This window comes from Crocodylus porosus, unplaced genomic scaffold, assembly GCF_001723895.1.
Source record: "Crocodylus porosus isolate Cpor-Errol unplaced genomic scaffold, CroPor_comp1, whole genome shotgun sequence".
Taxonomy (NCBI): Eukaryota; Metazoa; Chordata; order Crocodylia; family Crocodylidae; genus Crocodylus; species Crocodylus porosus.
This window is the reverse complement of record NW_017728943.1, coordinates 11,336,594-11,360,782: the sequence shown is the minus strand read 5'-3', so window position 1 is coordinate 11,360,782 and position 24,189 is coordinate 11,336,594. Positions and strand designations below refer to the sequence as shown.

The window sequence follows — 24,189 nt, the reverse complement described above, 5'->3', positions numbered from 1 at the left end:
TCCTGGCCTTGTGGAGTGATACTGGACCAAAGGCAGGTCCTACAGTTTTGTTTTATTTTTCTTCTCAGAGGGTTTAGAACAGGATTTATGTTGTTACTATTTTCTAGTTTCTTTACTGAACACAAACAAACCTACTTGGGGTGCACCTCATTCCACGGCAAAGAATTTTGTTGTCCCTATCTCCTTCACCTCAAAGGGTAGGATCTACTCATAAACGATCTCTGACATAAAAGACTATACCACAGACCACACAATACCACATGAAGAATTAAGTAGGGCCCCTTCCACTTGCAGTGAAGAACTACAATCTTTCCCTCTCTATGATGGAGGCCACTGCCATCTTGTGGTTCATGCTGGTCACAGGGAGGGGAGTGGTATCAGTGCCATCTTCAGCATGTTCAGCTCCATGCAGTTGATAAGCCTCCTCGATTCTCCTACTAAATTTTACTGCTCTTGCTCAACAAGTATGTGATAGGCTGTAGCCCAAGACAAACCTAGAGAGGTGCTCACTGCAATGTTGTATGGACAGAGTGAGAGCCTAAAGAGGCCTTGTATACAAAAAAGACCACTAGACTGTGTCTGTGCTAGACACAGCAGGTATAGCATCTGGGGTATTCCCTGAAGGGCTGCCAGACAGTGAATGACAGGATCTGAATCCTAATACTCAGAGAATCTATAAGACTATATTTAAAAATGCCACCATATATTTTGAATATGTATCTAAAGTTTTACTTAAAAAGTGCCTCAGTTTCTCCCAAGAGCCAACATTACACATTTTTTTAAACTACAAACAATCCAAAACTCCTAAAGATACTGAGTTTACAAAATGATGTACTCAAGAGTCAAGGGATTACAAAAATTAAGGTTGTAAATTAAACCAAAGTGTTTGGTTTAATTCATCTAACCTCCCAGAGCAGTTCAAAGTGTTCTCACCTCTTTGAGGTAGCGCATCAGACGACAGACAGCATTCACTAGTGACAAAGTAAACCCAGTGAGACCCTGACAATTCTGTGTTTTCTGGACCTCGCGGCCCGTACATCTCTCGTATTCCTCCAACTCATTCTCTACGTCACGTATCATGTGATTCAGGATATCCAAACTGGATGTATTACTGCTTGGGAGGTTGAGGGTGATTGAATTAGAAAGACAATCATTCCTCTTTTGCTTAGATGGTATCTGTGTAGTTTGTTTTCTTTTCACTGAGAGAAACACAGACAGAATACTTTTACATTCCAGTTGCTTCTTTACAGTTCACAATTAATCTTTGCTTCAAAACAGCACCCAACTATAACATTTGTTTACATTATCTTTCTTGCAAAAACTTAAAATTATTTGTTAGTACCAAGGACAAGGAAAACATGCAACTGACTAATTACCTTCACATCCTAGATATATGAAAGGAGACCTCTACATGCATTTTGGGGAGCCCTTGCAGAATTAACATGGTTTACAGGTCCAATTCTTCTGTCACATGGCAGGTTTACAACAAGCATCTTATACTTGTTGAGCCCAAGTAATGTTATTCCCTATATACCACTACGAAATGAGCCACTAAATTGTGCCTAAACAGATCAAAGATCAACATAGCAGCAAACAAAAAGGCACTAGGGAAAGCACAGAAACAGCCATATAGAAATATATCAACAGTGAAGTTAGCAGCTTGAAGGATCCCTGTTTACATCCACCAAACTCTTACAGCCCCTTGCTACAAACTTTAGCAGAAGTCAAGCTGAACAGATCTTTTCAGGTACATCAGTCTGAGATTCCTCTGCAAACCAGAGAGTAAGAGTAAAGCAAAAGGGCAGGATGGGACCTGCAGTTTAAATTGTGTCTAGAACCAAACTACCAGCTCTACTCTGGAGGCATCTTCTCTGTCTGTAAAGCTACCTATGGTCTGTCGGGAAAGAGTTCTGGTTTGACAAACCTGAACAAATCCACGGGACTGGAATTGCTGCTGAAGAAGATTGCAATCTCCCAGAGTCTCAAAAAATATGGCAGGCACATCATGGCTCTGAAAGTTCAAACATGTTTGTACCTGAATCTCGCTATTTTCCCATAGTGTGTGATGTGGTGTTCCAGGGTGACCAAATCAGCATGTCAGAGGAAGTGTTTGCAGAAGCAACTGCATACAGTCAGTTCCTTGTGGCACTGCACCAGATAACAGCATCACATGGATCTCAGGTCATGTGCACCAAGCTATTAATGCATACAGACTTGGTTTCCTAGCCAGTCACTTCATAGAAATTACCTCAGTCAAGAGGAGGAAGGGGAGCATTCTTTATGCATAGATTTCAGAAGTGCCCTATCGATGTATGCTCTGAGAGAGAGGAATTAGGAGGAGTTAAAGGGTGAGATATGGACCAAGCAAAAACCAAATGAAAAAGCCCTAAACAAACAAGAAGAACAAAACACCATTCCCCTACCTCAACTCACACAACATTTTCAATTTTTAAATATTTTTAAAAAATAACAGTAGTTAAAAATTCAACTGTCCTCCCCATTATTATTGCGGGGGCTAACTACTAACTTGAAGGTATGAAACAGGCATTCTAGTCTTGCTGTAAGATAAAGCAACAATATGTTTTGCGCTAGAGAGACACTACTGAAATCTCACAACCTTATGAAATAACAGACCTGAAAGTAACACTTCAAGTGAAGTATGTGCTGTAACCAAGGAAAACAGATGGGATGAGATTTTTTTCCTTTACTTTCATAAAGTTAGCATAACTAACTCCAGTAAATGCTGAAGATCAAAGAGTAACATTAAATGAAAAGCAAGATCTCAATCAGAGCTTCAAGGGACACTGAGGGAAGGGAAAAGCAAATACATTGCTTCAACCATAAATTACTTCAGAGGGTAAAAACTAAACCTTTTCCTGAAACTTGCTTGTGCTTCCTTGGGTTAGGGTTCAGCACTTGTCTTGCAAAGTAAGGGGAGTCTGAAGTGTGCTCGTCACGCTCCTCCTCATTCTGAAGCCTTGAATGGATTCTCCTGACCACATTAGTAGCATTGAGGGCTGATAAAAAAACAAACAAACCAACAAATAACATGACATACTTTATGAGTGTCATTAATATATCAAAATATTTCAATATAAAACACATTTAAAGTGCCAGTGCTTTACTTTGCTAACCCAACCCAGTTAGATCTCCAAAACTATACTTGTGCCATTTCCTCCTCCTGCATTTTATTCTGAATAGGATCCTTTTAATGGCCTACTGCCCTTTGAAAGGTAACATCCTGCCAGATCCAACCTGTGTCTTCCAAAGGTAATGAAGCAGTCGTAGGAGTGACAGGTACATTTATTTCCTGTGATGGGGTAGCTGTTTTCATTTTCTCATCAGCCCACAGCTGGGATGCTTCCACAGAATTTTCTTTTTTCAGTAAACAGAGAAGCCTACATACAAAATAAGAACAAAGAAAACTATGGGGGTACTGAAGTCTGAAGTGACAGCAACATGGACCAATGTTTTTTGCACAAAAAGTGTCAAAATGAGATTGCTCAAACCAGTTTCCTCTTAATGCAAAACCCAAATCCTAGAAAATACCTCTCTCACTATAGTTTACTAATTAAAAAAACCCACAATGTCCAAACATGAACACTTAACTACCCGCAAACATAGGATCCTTCTAATGCAGCACTGCTTTACTTAGAGTCAATTCAGACACGTGTTGTGGAGACTGCACACCAGTCCAATCTCAGAGATTCATAAATACTAAATTGCTAAAGTGAATGCACCACTAATGGGAGAGTGCAACCTAGGAAACAAGTCTATATAAATCACACGAGAACTTGACACACAACATTCATCATATATACAATACAGCTACAGCAAAATCAGACCATTAAAATGTGTGTGAGATCATAGGTAAATACTACCCAAACTGCTTGAAAACTTATCTTACCAAACAAAACAAGTACAACATCTATTCTGCTTTCTAAGCATTTCTAAGACATATGCACTCTTCAACTTCAGCCTCCAATTATATGCCACACAAGTCTAAATCCAAGTCACTAATTAAAGTTAAAAAAACCATTAACAGGTTATGTGATAAATGATATACATAGAGGATGTGCGATTTGCAGTAGGATTATGTTCGTATAAGCAAACATAAGAAATAAATTTAGCTCTTCTTTTAGAATTTGAGGTTCTATGTTAGTGGCAAGATCTTCAGGGCAAAGATTCTGCTCTTGGTCTGATGTGTGAAAAAACAAGGTCTGCTGTGATCTCCCTCTGGCCCTGTATATCCTCCATCTACTTCCAATTCCTTTTCCTCTGATTGCTTATACCTCCCTTCCAGGTCTTATGCTTCTTTTTCTTCACTTACCCATTTCCTCCTACCTCCTGAGGTGTTTTGCTTTTGCCCCGAAGGGGTTTCCTCTCTAGGTACAAGCATGCTTCAGCCCCTCTCACCTCCCCCAGTCCTCATCCTTAATAAAACAATGTCTAAGCTTTGCTGGCCTGACTGCTACCCCATCTTCCTTTTGTGTTTCCCAGCTTAGGTTAACAGACTCTGTTGTACACAATTATTATTTCAAGGTCCCTCCAATCAAGCACCATTCTTAATCTTTTGGGATCTGGCTTCTGGTTCCTTCATTACCATGAAACACCTCAAAGTTTAAAAAATAAATCATTTCATAACCAAGCCCTATCCCATCCACACTGTATTTGACATTCCTGCCCCAGTTGAGGTGGCTGATAACCCCGTTCTCGATGTATGATCTGTTTTAAACTCACAACAGTTTTCTTTTGGGTCAATCTGATCACGACTTCTCTTTTTTTCTACTCTGCTTCAGTCTAGTGGGGTCCCACAGAGACCCATTCTTGCTCCCATCCCTATTCCTTTAAAACTGCCATCTCCAAGTGTTTTACTTACTCTTATGACTTTGCCCACCCACACAATTCTGCAACTCCACCTATTGCTTTTGTTTTGTGGCAGGGCCAAAAGGGCTGAAGTAGGGCTTTGCTGCATTAGGCATAATACATGACACAGCAAGAACACCTGCCCCAAAAGCCAACAATGCAAGTGTGAGACAGTGGAGGAGCACAAATGAACACAGAACAACGTAGTATAACGACCAGAAGTCATGACATGTCAAACGCCTTGCCAATATTAAGGGCCAGATCCTCTCATATGTACAGGTACCCAAGTGTCATCCCATTCCACACTGCTTGATTCCTGGAAAGACAGTTAAGGCAAAGCATAAATGGGTCCTCCTCCCGATTGCTACTTTTAATGGCATGATTTGAAGGATAAGGTGATGGCATGTTACCAAGGTAGGCGAGTTAACGCTTTTTCAGGAACTTGAGCAGGGAAGAATAGGATTGCACTCCAGCATGTAACAGGTGGAATAGGATCTGACCCTAAGTGTTTTTGAAGGAACTGAAGTAATGGTGAGTTTTTAAAGAGACATTTGAAGGAAGATACTGTAGAAGCTTTATAGATATTTATGACAGAACCTCTGTACAAGGGACACTAAGGTATTTGGTTACCTACCTGTGTTATGAGAACACTAGGAAGATAGAAATTCTAAGACATTCCTGGACACATACACTGACCTGTCCGTGTCAATGCTGGACTTGTAGTTCAGAAACACATTCTGTTCATCTGCACTATCCCCTGAATGACAGGTGGAGGAGCTTTCCCCTTCTATTTCATTGAGAGCCTGTTGCAGCAGAAACAACAAACAAACAAAATTAAAAAAAAAAAACCAATCCAACACAGACCATCTCAGAGCAATTTCAATCCCTCTTTTGGGAAAGAAGCAGGGGAAGTGAACACACTTTTGCCTCATTTTCCCAACTCTAATATTGTATAAAAGTATGCATCTAAGAGGGTGAACATGGAGATAAGATTGTTAATATTTGTGACTCCATTACTATAGCAATACACCCACAAAAACAAGCAAAGGAAATGAGTAAATAAGAGCTTGCTTTGCATGGAGTGCAGCGATGATAACAATGGCCACGCACTGAAGAAAAAGGATAAAAAGAAATATTGAGCAGCTGCCTCATCCTCTGACTACTGTCCATCTTCATTAAATGAAGCAGATGTTCCATAAAAATACAGCATGTGGTCATGCAATCAAGAACTACTGCCTAACTTATACACACAGTGCACAAGACAGACCAAACTGACAACCTTAACTTGAGTATGTCTAAACTGTCAAATGCCCAACTCTGCAACCTAAATCTCATGATTTTAATGAACTTGTACCTAAGCCACAAATGAATTGCATTTACATCATCTGCAAAAAAGATAAGAGTTACCACAGTGATATTTCACTGTGGACAAGTCTGAGGCAGCTTCGTTCAATATTACAGCTTTACCCTTGTGGGTCTACGTTATACCAGGACTTCTGGCTGGTATTTTTGGGAATTAGGATACCATTAAAGGCTGGGCAACTATCTTCCCTTAGAGAAACTCAGCTTATATAATATGCAAGCAGAGATACTATATACCATGCATTCAAGTCAAAGATGATGAAGAAAAATCCAGGAAACTCACACCTCAACTGTAAAGAAAACTGACTGGAACAGCAGTACTGGCATACAACTTATAATACCCTATTTACCCAAATCCAAAATGACTCTGAATTTAAGACACTCCCCCAATAATTAGATTCTAGACATGGAAAATTTATACATTTGCTATACTTTTCCACGCATCTAATCTTAAATTTGTCCATCCCAACTTTGCAGCAAGACAAGCAGCAGCAGCAGGCGGGCAGGCAGTGGGGGAGTCAAGTGGCTTGACCACAGCCCATCCAAACTACCACTTGCCCTCCTGCTGCCTTTCCCCCTTCAATGCCTGCCTCTTACCATAGGCCCTGTGGTCCCCCTGTACCTTCCTCCCTGCCACTTACTCCCCCTGCTTGCCTCCCCACCCCCCGACCACTTGGACCCTTTTCATACCTCCCCATGCCTACATCCCCTGGCATCTGCCCCCCCCACCCCATACATGTCCCCTCACGGCACCTCCCTGTCACAGCTGGCTCTGGCTGGGCCCCACTCCGTTCCGGGGCACAGAGTACATGCTGCCTCTGGCTCCTGCCCAGCCAGGCAGCAGTGGTTACAGTGGTGGCAGGTTTGGCCCTGATTCTGGGCCAGAGCTTCTGCCACCGCATACCCACTTCTCCTTGACTTATATTTAAATATAAGATGAGGAGTTCCCCGCCCCCCATCCTGTGTTGAATGGTGGGGGGAACCTAGTTTTGGATTTGCACAAATATTGAATTCCGTATATGCACAAGATACAATGACATAGATTACTACAGACTCATGAGAGTAAGACTACACATTTAGGTAGCAGAAATACTTTTATTCCAAAACACTACTGACTACCAGTGAACTTTTCTGACCAGCAGGTCTCAAAGAGAAACTTCTGCTTGTTCTCAACCCAGAGTGACTATTTTTGATATGGATGAAGATGTTCATGTTATCAGGGGGAAAAAGGAACACTGAAATCTTTCACAATTTTTAGAATACTTAAAATGCTCGCTTTAAATGTTCAAGATGCAACATATGTAGGCCCTGCTAAAACTACAGTTAGAAATAGTTCTTGACTGATAGGTAGTACACTCAAGGTGCATCTACATGAGCTATTAAAGTATTAATGCATCTGAAAACTCAACACAGTTTGTGCTGGAGTTTATTTCTCCAATGTGCAGCATTTACATGTGCATGCAGGACTGCAGCACATTTTGCTGGGGTGACACAGCTTCCACTGGCAGGGGATCCAGGGGGTCAGCCTGCCTGCCCAGAGCTGCTCTGCCCTGGCTCAATGTGCTGCGGAGGGGTCTGGCTGTGGCATGTTTCGGTGCATTAACTAACTCTGTGATAGGATGGTACTTGTGTCGGAAAGTACTATCCTACGGCAGAGTTAAATAGTTTACTGTGGCCTAATAGCACTGCACATATAGATGCTTTACTGAGGAGCTAATTAGTATTATAGTATCATAGTGGAAGGGACCTAAACAGATCATCAGGTCTGACCCCCTGCCCTGGGCAGGAATGGGTGTAGGGTCATATCACTCCAGTCAAATATCTGTCCAGCCTCCTCTTGAAGACCCCCAAGGTAGGAGAGAGCACCACCTCACTTGGGAGCCCATTCCAGAGTCTGGTGCCCTAACTGTAAAGTAATGTCTCCTGATGTCCAGCCTGAACTTCTCTCTAACAATTTGTGGCTGTTATTCCTAGTAACCCCGGGTGGTGCCTGGGGGAACAGAGCCTCCCCCAATTCTCGCTGGTCTCCCCTGTTAAGTTTGTAAACAGCCACCAAATCCCCTCTCAGCCTTCTCTTGTGGAGGCTGAATAGGTTCAGGTTCTTTAGCCTTTCTTCGTAGGCCCTGCCCCGCTGCCCTTTGACCATGCAAGTGGCCCTCCTCTGGACCCTCTCAATGCTAGCCACATCCCTCTTGAAGTGCAGTGCCCAGAACTGGACACAGTACTCCAACTGTGGCCTTACCAGTGCTGCACAGACAGGAAGGATCACCTCCCTGGACCTGCTTGTGATGCATCTGTAGATGCAAGACAAGCTGCGGTTAGCCTTACTGATAGCTTCCTTGCATTGGTGGCTCATGTTCATCCTGGAGTCAATAATAACAATTAGTCAACTCTGCAGTAAAGCACACATGTAGATGCCCCCTTTAAGAGCAGTCAGGTGCATAGCCACACAGGCAGAGAAACACACACACAGAAATATCCATGCACTAAAATATAGGCTCTCCAATATACAGTCTATGTTGCCTACAGCAGGCTTGTTTGGCAATCAGATATGCAGGGTAGGCAGTTAACTCCTCTATCCCATCTCAAACACTGTCATTGGTAAGTTAATAGTAGGCTTGAAACTGACTAGACCTGTCAATGTCAAGGGAACTATGAGAGATGAGGAGCTCTAGGCAAGCCTTAACAAAATGGCTGAACAGTGTCTGAAACCAAAAAAGCCAAGAGCAGGCTGTTCACACACTAAGTAACAGGCGTGCTTAAGGTGGCTTAGGTAGGGCCTTCAATAGTGAAATCAAAAGGATTTGTGTCTGCATTTCAGTGCAGGCAAATGCTAGGGCTACTTGCATGATTTAAAAGGCTATCTGCCTAAGCTGACGGCGTCTTTAATGGCTTATATCATGTATTTTCAAGAGAATGCATGCCACTAAACACGGTCAGAAGCCACTTTCAATCTAAAGTTAATCAGTTCTATGTAACTTCTGTATTTAAAAAATAGGGTAACATAAATGAAATCAGGGTAATTCAACATAAAAGTTGATACTTCGTGTACACAGGTTCAGAATTCATGCCAAAATAAACTCTTCTGTGTAAGTTTCTAAGTCAATGCAATGTTAAGCATGAGTTTTAAAATTACACATAGCATAACAAGACAGCTTACTTAAGCTTGCTTTAGATCCCTAACTTCGACGTTCCTAACTTCTGTGCGAATGAAACCAGCCATAGAACTCTCCATAACACAGTGCCGTTGCATTTGCTGTCCTAAAATGCAGCCCACACACAGAGTACCTTACCTGGGAATCCATGACAGACTCACTGAGGATGGAAAGCTGGGTGGGAGGATCACGTTTTTGTATAATGGGACTTTGGGAGTATTCCAGGTCACAGTCTGGAGCCATGGTTACATTAGGGAAACCTAAAGCAGACAGAGACGGTCAGGAAATCACAGAACACAAATGGGCTTGTGGCAAGCAAAGGACTGTTTACAGGTCATTACTGCTGGTCCCACTCCTACCACTATCTCATGACTTCCACACCAGCAAGTAAGCACCTTCTCTTTCTGCACCAGGTCGTGCAAGTGAACAGGAAGGTGAATGCCACTTCTGTGTAACTCCTAGCAACCAGCCACAAGGTTACATTACATAGTCCTGGGAGTGTAATAATGCTGTAGTCAGGGAAACTTGTGTTCATGCCAAGACAAATGGTCATTAAAAGCGAAAAAGGGAAATGGCAGTCTATACAGAGAGAGGAATAAATATCTAGAACCTGAATCAAAGAAGCCCACCATTCTCCTTAATGAGGCAATACCCTAAAGGTAGATCATGAGCAAGGGAGCAACCTCATTCATACATAAGTAACAAACCATAAATGGCAGCCAAGACTATGTACCAAGGCCATTCAGTAAAACATGATCTGCCCTACCACATCAGACCTCAGGTCCTTCAAATCAAGCATCTTAACTCTAAAAGCGACCAGTACTGCACGTTTCAGGGGAATGTGTAAAAACCCTAAGAGGCTGATATAGGATAATTTGCCTTCCCACACTAGGTCTTATCCTGATCTATAGTATTTTGTTTGAGTTGGTTCTCCTTTGCCCTACATTAACAGGATCAGTTGTGTTATCTTACCTACCAAAACATCAAAACTAGCCAATAAATCAAAATATACCTTGTACAAGCTTGTGAAGCAAAACTATATTTATAAAGCAAGTGTTGTAATCTTAAACAAGCTCTTATACAGAGGAGATGATTTACCTGCGTGTCTGCGAGGAGCATCCCCAAACAGGTCCTTCACCACAGCCATGGCCTGATCAGATCTTTCCAACACATCTTGCAGCTGGTACTGGTCAGATAGAATCTGAAAGGAAGCACAGAACAAGAGATATTGTATAGCATTAGGCACAGATAGATTTCCCCAAAATGAGGTTGAGGAGAAGGCTTACAAAGAGGGATTTGAGTATTGTTGTTTTCAGCAGTTAGTTGCAGAATAAATAAGCAGCCAACAAATAAGGGTTTAATTACATGTACAGTACAAACTTGTGCCCAAGATTGAGAGGCATCAATCAGAATCTAGAAAAAACAAAAGACCCAATTTTTAAAGCAACTAGAATTATTACACGTGCCTGTAAGAAAACCAGGATTTATGGTAAGTAACCAGTTATTATTACTGCCCCCACAACAACAGACTTGATCCTTTTTTCTTCTTACAACTTGAGAAATGCTATGTCAAATAATGGACATATGCCAGAGATAAGCTCCATAAAGAGCATGAGAAGACAACAAAAGTGGCCTAATATATGAAACCTTCCAACCAGTACCAAAGAATTGCTGTTCAACAGCAGCAAGCTTGTATGCAAACTACCCAGTGTCTAGCTTCTCTTCTCTTACAGCAAGATAAATGAGAAGTGCACAAAGCAGTGTCCAGGACCTCCAGGTACCTGTCAGCATCATAGATTCCTCTAAAGCATGATTGTTCAATTGGTAGCCTGCAGACTGTTTCAAAGGGGTGGGCCAAGGGCTCCTACCCAGCCACCACTCCCTCCACTCCTTCTGCTTTGGGACAGGACAGCACAGTGGCAGGGGACCTGCCCATGTGATAGCAGCATCAAGAGGGAAGCTCATATAGTGACGGGGAGAGCTGCAAATTGTGGGGGGGGTCCTGGGGAACCTGTGCAGCTTGGGGCCCCCATAGCATGCGGCCTGCATGTTTTGCAGCCCAGGGTCTGCAATCAGTGCAGTGTGTGATCTCCAGATATTCTGAAGTTGGTCAGCCCTGCTCTAATAGTTTAGATCAGGAGTAGGCAATCCCCAGCACGTGTGCCAAACCATGGCATATGAAGGTATTTTGCTTGGCATGCACATCTTGGGGAAGTGGCTGGTGCTGGGCTGCCACAAGGATTGTGCCCCTTGCCACTCCCCTGCCGTCTACCCCGGCACCCCAACATATTACAAGTTGAGGTTGTGGATTTTTTTGGCACTCTGCCCAAAAATGTTGCTGACCCCTACTTCAGATTATGGGAAGCTGGATGTGGAAATTCTGATTTCTGCAAAAAATTCACCAACCCCATCCTTAAATGAAAAGGCTATTATGAACATTTAATTCCCTGTACTATTCTTCTAGTATAGGGATTCCCAAACTTTTTTTATTGTGAAACCCCTTCCCCATTCACCAGCTGCCCAAAGGCCCCTACCAGCATACATCTTGTATTTTAACCCCTTAAATGCCAATTATTATTATAATGAAAATTAAATCTGCCATTACACAATTTTTCCCACATACCCCACAGAGATGTCTTGTGTATACCACAGTTGGGAAACGCCTGTTCTAGTTCATCACAATTCCCTAGTTCAAGACCTTGAAGATGGTCTTAAGGGTCCTCAACAGGTTAAAATCAAACTCTCAGTAACCCTCTATCTTCTTTCCTGGTTTATGCAGACTGATGTACTCGTCTGAGACCCCTCTCAAAAATCCAAGATAAGTCCTATGAAAACCACGGTAAGCCTTTTTGTCAAAAGGATTCAGTCTCTAGAGGAGATGCGACTAGGAAAGTAAGATCAATTTTCAGATCATCCTCTGTCTGAAAATTAATTCTGTTGTAACCAAAAGGGAAGATAACCCCATAGTCCTTTGCTCTTCTTCCAGAGACAGGAGGAGAAAGGAAAATCCATGAAGTCCACCACGGATGCCTTATGGAGAAAAGTATTTTCCAAGTATACTAGGTACGACATGATGAAGACTACTGGAAACCCTAGGACAGCTCAGGTAGCTGGAGAGAGTCCTTATGGCTCCAATGAATCAGCACTGCTAATTTGCTGATAAGCAAATCATGGCCATCTTCATCCACTGCTTCCTGCAGCACCAGACAGTTCTGTCCTGAAAAAGGCTACATACACGATAAACAAATATACCTTGAAACAACTTGGGTCATTTTGCAGACTAAACCCAGTAAGTTATATGGAGAGCTGGCCCTACACGGCTAGAGTTTCCATTTTTAGAGCCCCACAAGATTTAATCTTTTCCCTCAATTTGTTCAATATCAGGATAGAACTGTTAGAAAAGCTGGTCACAGAAATATCAACATGTTAGCAGTACCCAGGGAACGTTTGGCTTTACAGTTCCTTTGTCTCACAGCTAAGCAGAGCCATATCTCAGCTCTCTCACTGCCTTGGAAGAATCAATCAGCCCTTGGATGAATTGGCTAGGTGAAGCTGAGACCTGGCGACACTGAGAGGAAAGCTGGTTGTTACCTCTGTTCCACCTTTTTCTCCTCTGAAACTAAATATCACTGTGGCAGGAGTAACAACCAGTCTAACAATCTAGATCTTTTAAAGCCTTCAGAACTACTGGATGGCCAAAATGCTGGGGCAGATCCACATCTGCCAAATGCCAAGAGATGATGCCCCGCTGATGAGATTCAGACCTGGCTACAGTGACCCAGGTATTCATGCCATTCAACTTTAATTACTGAAACTCAAATCTATAAAGCCACAACACCCTGAAAGGGCTCCAGCTAGTACAGAATGAAGCAGCCTGCACCTAGCAACACAAGTTGCTATAAGCACATCACTTTAGTTTTCCCTAGCAGATACAGACTCTTGTTCAAATATTTGGAATCTACCCAAACAAGGGCCAGAGCTTCCCAAGAATGTACTTGTTCTGTGACTATTGCCTGTCATGACAGACAGCCTAAAGGAACCATGAAAGGTCACCCAAAATGGGGAGGTACAGAAATACAGAACCACTGAGTTGGAATGGACCCCAGAGTTCATCTGTTTCAAACTCTGCATCAAGTTGGGAATATTATTACTAAATCATCCCTGCCAAATGCTTATCCAGTCTCCTTCTGAACCCCTCCAACGAAGGATGTTTCAAAACTTTCCTGGCATCTAATCTAAGTCTGCTCTGCTGTATTTTAAACCCACTTTTTCATATCATGCCCTCTACAGCAGGGGAAAACTGCTTTTATAGCAGGCTTTCAAATGTGTAAAAACTGCTATCCCATCTCCCTACATCAATCTCCTTTCTTTCAAACTAAAATATGCCCTGCTCTTCCAACCTCTTCTCATATGGCTTGCTTTACAATTCCTTCAGGATCCTTGGCAACTTTCAAATCCCTCTTAAAATGAGAAACCCAGAACTGCATTCAATATTCTACATGAAGCCTAATCATCTCAGCACAGAGGAAAAAAAAAAACCTTCCATAGGGCTGCAGCTAACTTCTGCAAGAGAGGGTACTCATGGGCCTTCTGCTTAGAAGTAAGCACAACACTTATCTGAGTTGGCTTCCTGCCAAATGTCTTTTCCTGGGCAGAAACTAACCATGAACAAAAATGCAAGTGATTACTTTTAAAAACTGGAAAAGAAGACATTTATTTCTAAATCTCAAGAGAAATTCAGACACTTCTACGTTCCAATTCACCACAATAAAATAGACAGTGTATCTAGGGAAGCTGCTTTTATTTCGAAATGCAAGCGTCACTTCAGATGTGCCCAACAAAAAAAGAAAGGAGCCGCTCCTTTCCTCACACAACTAATCAAAAAATTCCACTTCACACTCCTTGTTAATTATAACAGTTGGGCTGAATGATCTAATAGGGTGAGAGGGATAAAGACTTATTATAAAGGCAACTGACATCCTCACTGAAGGTCCCCGATAACAAACCATTCCATACTGGACATTTGCTAAAAATGCCATCAGTCTAATTTAAAAAATACAAATCAGTAAGTAAAAAAGAAGTGTTGCCCCATCTATCCAGCTTGTGTTACACTGCTTATTTTGAGCCCTAGTTATATATCACACTAAATCTGCATACTTTTGTAGCCTTCCTTATATTTAGTTTGGCTACGTGTTAAACTAGATACCATTTTTGATTTCACCCTGCAAGTCAGCTCTTCCAGACCACTATTCAACTGAACTGCTCTGCACTACAACTGTACTGTCCTTTTACTGAGGTAGTGTCCACATATTAAATATATGTATAATATTATCTTTCTGTTGTAAGACATGCAGCTTCTGTACAAGGAGACAAAACCTGAATTAAGCATTTGTGGAGCCACAACGACAATTTAAACTAGTTTATTTGTTTTCACCCTCCCCTCTAGTTCTTTTCAGCTTCACTGCTTCCCAAGATTCCCTCTCCCACTCAGCCCTTGTATTTCAGCTCCCCACAGATTTGTTAGCACTTGCTAGAATGAAGCAGAAAAGAACATAATATTATCCTTCTAGTCTCTCCAGACCTCTTCATATTTCTTCCCTGGCTTCACTGGCAACTTCAGATTAGTCTCATCATTAACATGCCACTTTCTGTCTGCTCCAGATCACTTGGAAAGATGATTAAATCAGACTAGTCCTAACATTGCTACCAGCAGGTACCCACTAAACACATGTCCCTGGCTCAATATACTAATATTTATAATCTAATTGTTTTATGTTATTAGAGACATATCGTGTTATCTAAGCATTTATAATCCCTTCTCAGTAAGAGTTTGAAACCAAATGACACTGTAAAATCAAAATATGTCTTGTACTGAGCACTCCCAATTCAACTGTTTTGCCATTTTTAATAAAAAAAATCATAATTCTTTCTTTGATCTACAGTCAGAAAGGAACCACACTGGTGATCTCTTCCTTATCTCATTTCTGCCCCCTCCAAATGGAGAAGTGACAAGGGACCCTGGACAGGCAAGATCTCACAGTACCAGACTGAAAAGCCAGCAAGACAACTGAACAGACTAACCAACCTCTGCAATGGAAGACAGAAAGAATGTTCACCTCACCATCCACAACAGTATAAATCTTCTGCCATTCACCATTGAACAGGACTTAAGCTACAGGTCTCCCACACCCCTTTCTTCCAGCAGACAAGAAGGTAGTGATATCGCAAGCAATGGCAGTAGATTGTATTCTTCCTTCCTTAGAGCTGTGAGCATGTCTTGGTGATGACAATCATATAAACATGTGGCTATTCTTCTATACATTTGTATATATAAGACTAGACTTATTAAAAAGTTTCTCTTAAAGAGGCGGCCTAGAGAGCAGATTAAGATGGAAAACGGACAAGTCACCAAGGGGTAGAAGAACAATAAAAAAACCTCACAGAAAACACTTTCTTAATCATTAGGCTTCCATTTCTGAATTGTGTAAGTCAGAGAGCAGTTTATGTTTCTAGCAACCTTCAAAACCTTCTGGACTGCTTCCCTCCAAATGCATTTTTCATAGTTTCATAGTCAGTAGGGTCAGAAGGGACCTAAGCAGATCATCAAGCCACGGCAGAAAAGAGTACTGGGGTCAAATGACCCCAGCAAGGTGACTGTCTAGCCTGTCTTAAAGACCCCCAGGGTAGGAGCCAGCACCACTTTGCTTGGAAGTTGATTCCAGATCCTAGCTGCCCTGACAGCGAAGTAGTGCTCAGGGGAACAGGGACCCCCCCAGTGCCTGCTGGTCCCCTCTGACTAGTTTGTAACAGGCGACTAGATCCCCCCTCAGCCTTCTCTTGTGGAGGCTGAACAGGTTCAGGTCCGGTAGCCTCTCCTCATAAGGCCTGCCCTGCTGCCCCCTGACCATGCGAGTGAGTGGCCTCCTCTGGACCCCCTCCACATTGTCCACATCCCTCCTGAAGTGCGGCGCCCAGAACTGGATGCAGTACTCCAGCTGCAGCCTGACCAGTGTCGTGTAGAGGGGGAGGATCACCTCCTTGGACTTGCTAGAGATGCATCTGTGGATGCATGACAAGGTGCAGTCGGCCTTCCTGACTGCATCCCCACACTTTTCCTTGCAATAGGAATGGGTCCCAGTGTACTCCTATCCAACTGCTTGGTACTTTATGGTATTTTGTATACTTGCCTAGAAATTAATTGTTTTCGAACATTTCATTAATGTCTATTTGGCAGTCTGTTGTAAAAATCTGGAGAGAAGATCTGAGTGCTTCAGGTGCTTATTAAAATTTTACACCGAGCATATGCATATTTTCCTTAACACATTTTATTTGTAGAGAACAGAGTTTAAAACAGAGTTCAGGTTATTTTCTTCTGTGCTAAACTCCAATGATCTTGATGATATCAGATACAGGTTTCTTGATGTTTAATCTCCCAGCTGAATTTGCAAAAGGAGCGAGAGAAGGTCTCCTGTAATTACCTTGAAGGCTATTGACAGGTTTACTAAGCTGTAGCTATCTCAATTACCACGTGTATACTGCTTGTCAACACCCTCCTCCAGCAAAAAGAGCCTTCTTTGCCTAGTCCAGCCGTCTTTTGTACAATTGCTGATTGTGACTGAAAGTGAATGAGTAGTATAATTTGAGTTTGCAGAGGGAATAATTTTCAGCATGGAAACAGGGGAATAATTTCAGTTAGTGAGAGGTTACTGTGTCCTAACTGGCTGCACTGAAAACTCAAAACTAAGCACAATAATGTTAGCAGAGTGCTTAAGACAGGGCCAAACAGCAAAAAAACTAAACTCAATTCCCAGCTGAAGAATACTGTTACTAAAGCATCTGCCAAGAGCTACAACTCCTCAGGCCTTGTTTTGCCAATTTTTTCCCCTCGTCTCTCACTGAATTTCTCCCTTTTTGCTCCTACTCACTCTCTTCTTTCCTTTAAATAAATCCAGTCATAGCAAGTGCAGAGGCTCCCCAAGCATAAGAATTATTGCATTTTGACTAAATAAGGGGGCATTTAGTGGCTGGGGTAGGATGAGAAGCATGCATAGGATGCGTGTCCCATGCACAGCTTGGAGTTTAGTTCTGCTAAGATCTGTACAGTGCCACGTGCAGGACAGAAAGGACAGGGCACAGAGAGCTGTAACAGAGCTTCACTAGGGGGAGGATTCAGCCAGGGCAGGGAATTTTGGCCTACACTTGAGAACAACTGTCCAGTGCTATTACACATCCTTTGTAGAGGAGAGGAGGAAGTGGCAAAGCTTTTGCTTCTTGCTATTGGGAAACAAGTAGTTTACGCTGAATGTCCTCACCTCTCGCATGAGGGCCAACTTCCTTTTCTCCAGGGAATCAGGAGCCCCATGCCTCTGCTTCTTTATTTTTCTTTTCAGTGCTTTCTCTTGTAGCTCCAAGTGCACCAACGCTTTATTCTTTGACTTATGTATCTCATGGCGTCGCAACTACATAAACATGGAAGAAAACCTGGTTCAAAAATCAAGGGATAAGCTAAAGTACTATTATTACAGGCAGCAGGTTAAGGTCAACAGATTTTCTTATTTTAATGTTACCATCTCATGCTTTGGGTGCCAGGAAGTCAGGATAATATCAGTGACATCAGAATGTCACCTACGATGGCGAAAACAATAAGTTATTTCATAAAACAAAAAGGGAAGGAGATGCACATAAACATATATTATGTTAAACATATATTATATGTACTTTATCTGCCCTATATTACTGAATGAACCAGTTTTTTTTACAACAATAAGAAAAACATCACACACTCTACATTAAAATTCAAGTTGAGACTTACCCTTGAAGTTTTTAATCTGTGCATCACAACACAGTGAAAAATATTCTAGATATACACAGTAGGAGATATATCAGAAAGGCAATTAAACTGTCTTTTACAGACATTACATAAAACAGGACTGTTAAAAAATAGGAGGATGCTCTGGATACAATTGTCATGGTTAAAAGAAGTGTTTGGTACACAAGGGAGAGAGAGAAAGTGTCGCCAGCAACATACCCCATATCAACAAAGGTAAATATTTATAGTAGATGACCAATAGATAATCTTGCTATAGAGGAGAGGCAAATACAATAAAAGCTCTGTTATCCAGCATCCCCCGGGAATGGGGGATGCCCGATAACAAAATATGCCAGTTAATTGAGCAGCCATGGCTGCTGCTTCTCCCACCACATCTGGGGCGTCCCTCCACCCCCCATGCCGCATCACCACCCCTCCTGCGGGCTCCGCACAGCCTGTTATGCCCCCGGCCCATGGGGGCTTGGCAGTGCAAGCTGCTTTGCCCCGGGCCATGGGGGCTCAGAGTAACCAGAAGTGCCATGGTGGCCACTTACAGTTTTACTTTTCCTTACAAGCTGGCATGCTGGTTAACAGACCATGCTGGCTTGTAAGGTGCTGGTTACCAGAGTTTACTGTACAGATTTTAAACTTACTATGTCCTCAGGAGTTGCCTGGTGCACTGTTAAATCATGGACAGTACTCTGTGGAATAAATAAGGGTACACATCAAACATAAGAACAGAAACAGACACAGGAATAAAACTTAAGAAAAAAATCTTTTACAGTTTTACTCTTTAAATTACCAAAATAATGAGTTTGGTTGGTTTAGAAGTAAATGCTTGTTTACAGAGCAGAAAATGCAAGAGCAAATCTGGTACAGATTAGTTTACAATTCTATACAGCATTCCAACAAAAAAAAATTATATTGAAAAATGAAGTTTGCACTCAAGAGATGGGATATGTGTAGGGGAAATTGGATCAGCTAGTGCATAGCACCCATACACCGAAGGGTGTGCTCATACACCGAAGAGCACTGATCTCATCCCTTTTGCTGGGCTCGTTCCTAGCCGCGATCAATTAGGCAGAGAACGAGGGAGCGTCGGCAAGATGATTTATTTCTCTGTAGAGGGGTTACTCAGTGCCCAGAAGACAAAGAGCTCCCCCGAACTGAGTTCGGTAGCACCTTTTATACCAACAGGTCATACATATGCAAATATAGGCATACATAGGCATATATGCGCGCGCATCTTTGGAAATTTCCACTGCCTTGGGTTTTTACACTTGAGGTCACAAGGTCACTACAAAACAAGCTCTAACTGGTTCAAACTTGTGGTGACCAGCTTTGTGAATCTGCTAGCTGGCCATCTTGCAGACACGTTCTCATGCGCATGGCTCCTCCACAAACCCTCATAACAAGTTTTCTCTTACATATGGCAATATTAAGATAACCTCTGAAGCCTTCGCTCTGCTTCCTTGTGCATACACACAATTACATTATCTTATTTATTTATGTGATCAAATTGCTTCTCAAAGGGAAGAGAAGTTGGGGGTAAGGCATTTATCTAGAAATTAGGAGACCTGGGTTAAAGTCCTGGCTCCTCCACAGATTTTGGTAAATCATATAGCTTCTGAACACCTCAATTACTCAACTGTAAAGCTGGACTAAGAGCATTACCCTACCTCACTGCGGTATTGCAAGATATGATATTAAAGCAGAGCTGTCACTGCGCTGGTATAGCTCCAGAATTCAGGCAGTGGACACTAATGTTCCTCCCACTCCTTTTCTCCTGCTGCTGATTTAAGTTGCCAGCAAAACTGAAGACCCCCAAATCAGCAGCAGGTCAAAAGGTCAGGGGAGCAAGCAGTGGGTTAAACCCCTGGGTCTTGGAGCCTTACCAAAGAGCAGTTCCAGCAGCCATGTAGGCCACAGTTTAACTCAGGGGTAGGCAACCCCTGGCATGTGTGTCAGAGTGTGGCATGCAAAGGCATTTTGCTTGGCACTCATGCCTTGGGGAAGGGGCTGGGGCCGCATTGCCACAAGAAGCATTGGGCCCTTCACGGCTCCCCCACTGTCCCCTGCTGGCACACCAACATCTTACAAATCAAGGTTGCAGGTATTTTTGGCACTCTGCCCCAAAAAGTTTCTGATATTTGGTTTAACTCCTTGGACATGGCTCACAGGGCAGCCCTGTATTAAAGAATGTAAGGCACCCAGGGTCTATGGCGATGTGGGTAATATAAGTTCCTTGCTAAGAAATAAATCAATACAATTTTTACCACAAGCTCACATGCATTTTAATGACAGAGGCCTTACGAGATGCTTAAGCGAGTGAATGAATCAAGGCTTCACAGCATGTACTTCACTAATTTTACAAGATCCAAAATATTCTGTAATTAGTTTTGCCTATGTTTTGATCCCAGCTCCCTGGGTTTTCAGGGTGCAAAGATGCAGCAGGTTGGAAATTCTAAAGCGTTTTTAGAGAAGTAGAAAAAACAGTGTAAATAAATGAATTATATCCTGTACTTTCATTTATAATACAGTTACTATGCTAACCCCACTGCAATTTAAGCCTTTAGTGCAAGGGCAGGCAATTATTTTGGGTGGAGGGATGCTTACTGAGTTTTGGTAAGCCATTGAGGGCTGCATGACAGGCTGCCAGGGGCAGCTAAATATTAATTTTCTAAATTTTTTAGGGGGCCCGTGGGCTGGATAGAATGGCCTGGTGGGCCGCATCCGGCTCACGGGCCGCATTTTGCCCACCTGCTCTAGTGCATTGAAGAACTGGGTTGGCAACCTTTTGCAAAAATTTGACAGAGGTACGTGGAAAAAGAAGCATGCTGTGAGACAGGGTACAATTCTGTACTTGGGGGCTGTTTTTGTATTTTGGGACAGGGATATTCAATGACTACAAAGCTGAAGTGCTTCTGTGATTTGCACTGAAGGTTTTAAATGTCAACTGAGGTTACCATGGGTAGGCTTCAATCTTTATCTAGAGTTTATGCAGCATGAAATGCAACATTCTGCTATTGTTTCAGGCTGCCTGTATGTGGGTATATACAAGTAGCATCAGTCACACTAGGCTCTCTTTTAGAAGGTTCTCTGCAGAATACACATACTAGGCCCAATTCACTGTTACCCAACTTGTTTAACCCTCAGATTTCAAAATCATAAAATCTTTGCATTTATTTCCCACTAATGTAAGCCACTACAGATGGATAAATACCTCTTTCCTTTCTTTTAGTGCAGATGCTTAGATCCCAGAGACAGGAGCTGATTTTGCAAGTTATGACTGTGAAGTCAGAGCAAATGGGACCTTACTGGGCATGTCTACATGTGCAATTAAGGGGCACAAATAAACTCTGGGGCTTATTGGTCCTGAGTTTTTTGATTCTGGAGATGCCAATTGAGCCGAGCCTGGTTGGGTAAGTCCTGGCTGGAGGGGACCCAAGGGGTCAGCCTGCCATCCCTGGGCTGCTCCAGCAGGGCTCCTTGTGCTGCAAGGGGGCAGGGCTATCTTAGTGCAGGGCTAGCCAGCAGATAGCCCCCATGCTAAGAAAGCCTGTGCCCAGGCAGCCACTCTGCAGCACATGGAGACTGTGGAGCAACCCTGGATTGGCTGTTCCCCCTGCCTCCATGTGCTGCACCCCAGTCACCCCCCCCTGCAGCACATGGAGACGGGGTTCTTATATGCTCACATCTCCACATGCTGCAGAGCAGCTGGCTGGGGTGCAGCGCGCCTCAGTGAGGGCTGCCTGCCAACTAGCCCCACACTGAGGCACCCTGTCCCCCAGCCAGCCGGGATAGTGTCTACATATGTGCTGCTGCACATGAAAAAAACTTGGCAGCAGTGTAGTACTTGTATTTTACAAGACTACCCTGCTGTGGAATTTATTAGTTTTGTATGTTTACTGAGCAGTCAATTAGTCAACTCTGCAGTAAGCATCTTGCCTAGACATGCTCACTGATAACATAAACACCACAATATAACAGAAACAAAAAGCAGCATGAGGCTGTACATCTACAATCCAGTAAAATGCATTTCGTATAGGCCATGATGAAAAGGTAAACATCCCCAGTCAAATGCTGTGTATACTCATCAGACCAAAGGAAAATAGTGGTTACTTCAGCATAAACGAACAAAAACGAGGGTGAGAGTGAGCAAGGGCCATTATCTTCCTAACTTCAACTGTTTTGGTGTTAAGGCTATTAAAATTATAGCATTTTTTATAATGGGAAAACTATTTTCTTCCTCTCCTACACTTTGTCATTCAGAGAGAGGGATTGCTTTACTTCAAACTTTCCCAAAAATTCATATCGACAGCAGAGATCACAGATCTGAAAACATCTGGTCTCAAAATGACCACACTGGAAAGGTTGGAGCAGGAAATGAGAAACATATACAATGAAGGCGTTAGTGCAACCCCAAATAAAAATGGCACCTGCACACCTGCTCTAAGACAGCAGCCGGTGTTTTAATTTGTCTGCAGGTCTTTAAAAAAGATCAACTTGGTATCCAGACTTCAAGCAGATTTATTTTATCCCAATTCCAAGAATACTTAGCCTTGCCAGTTTATTTAAGACTGCTATTGTGTATTAATAAGCTGCATGGCAGTCTGTCATTTGAAGCCTTTCGATCAGGAGTATCAAACATACAGCCTGTGGGCTGGATCCAACCCATGGAGCTTTATGATCTGGCTGTGGGTCTCTGGCTTGACCCTTATGCTCAGCTCCTGGTCCCATATGTTGCACAGGGTGCATGTGCTGTACTTGACACTGCACCATGTGTGTAGCACAGGGGGATCAGTTCAGGGCACATGTTGCATGCAGTCATGCCAGCCCCATGTTCCACAAGCACAGAGAGCTCCAAGGCCAGCACATGCTGCCTGCCAAATGAACTTGACACCCCTGCTTTAGATCAGCAGTTCCCAAGCTTTTTAGACCCAAGGTCTCCCTAGAGACTCAAAGCAGCATCCATAGCTTTCCGAAGTAAGAAGCACCCCATTTCAAAACATAAATCATGTAAGACAGTGAACATAAGAATATAACTGCTATTGACTGGATCAGACCACAGGTCCATCTTGCCCCGTGTCACACAGGGGCAGAGAGTGGATGCTGGAAAGAGAGTGAATTGGGTACGACCAGGGTTTTACTATGGTTCCTCTCTCCCTTGCAGCCTCCAGCATTTCAGGGCTAAGAAATTTTGATTCATGGGAATTTAAAAGCTAGGAAGTTTGATTCCTGGGCAGTGCCCCTTACTCCCATGCTCAATAGCTCCTGATGCCACTTGCCTCCCAGAATGCGTCCAATCCCTTTTTGAACCTGGCACAACTCTCAGCTTCCACAACATCTTGGGACAACAAGCTCCACACTTTCATTACACGCTGTGCAAAAAAAGGCTTCCTTTAGTTACTTTTAAACTTACTGTTGCCTCATTTCATTTTGTGATCCTTAGTTCTTAGCTTCTTGCCAGCTAAGAACATGTAAGAAGAGAAGAACTGCCATTTACTTGGTTGGACCATAGGTCCATTTGGCTCAGTCTCCTGTTGTCATTAATCAGAGGGAGACCCCAGCGCATGCCTACCTGGAGTGTGCCAGGCTGCAGTCCCTGCACTGCCTCCTTCAGAACCTCTTGCTGAGGATCTGGCTCCACTATTCCCTTCACCTGTTTATTACGCACTCCCCATCCATGGCCCCACCAAGCCCTGGGACCTCCCGATCAGCTTCCTCCTGGCTGTGGCCTTGGCCAAGCTGGCTGTATATTTTACCAGGAAGAAGGCTCTGGCCAGAAGGAATCCTGCAGACTGTAGGAATGTTTTCATGTCTGTTCATGTCTCCCAGAAATTTCACTGGCTCTTTGCACTCTCTTGAAGGGCAAGTGGCTCCATCTCATGTGCTCTGCTTGGTTTCATAGTTTCTAGGGTCGGAAGGGACCTGAACAGATCATCTAGTCCGACCCCCTGCCATGGCAGGAAAGAATACTGGGGTCAAATGACCCCA

The 24,189-nt window shown here is 43.0% G+C and overlaps 1 protein-coding gene across 1 annotated transcript in view; it reads right to left on the bottom strand.

The window, feature by feature from the left end:
* SPICE1 (spindle and centriole associated protein 1) overlaps positions 1 to 24,189 on the bottom strand; it is a gene marked incomplete at its 5' end in the record, with an annotated part of 42,144 nt that overhangs the window by 15,514 nt on the left and 2,441 nt on the right. Inside the window, 8 exons of the mRNA XM_019548535.1 lie at positions 934 to 1,199; positions 2,871 to 3,017; positions 3,256 to 3,398; positions 5,563 to 5,669; positions 9,522 to 9,643; positions 10,482 to 10,584; positions 17,696 to 17,842; positions 18,846 to 18,893. Of these exons, the coding sequence (XP_019404080.1) occupies positions 934 to 1,199; positions 2,871 to 3,017; positions 3,256 to 3,398; positions 5,563 to 5,669; positions 9,522 to 9,643; positions 10,482 to 10,584; positions 17,696 to 17,842; positions 18,846 to 18,893 (1,083 nt within the window). The remainder of the gene's footprint in view (positions 1 to 933; positions 1,200 to 2,870; positions 3,018 to 3,255; positions 3,399 to 5,562; positions 5,670 to 9,521; positions 9,644 to 10,481; positions 10,585 to 17,695; positions 17,843 to 18,845; positions 18,894 to 24,189) is intronic.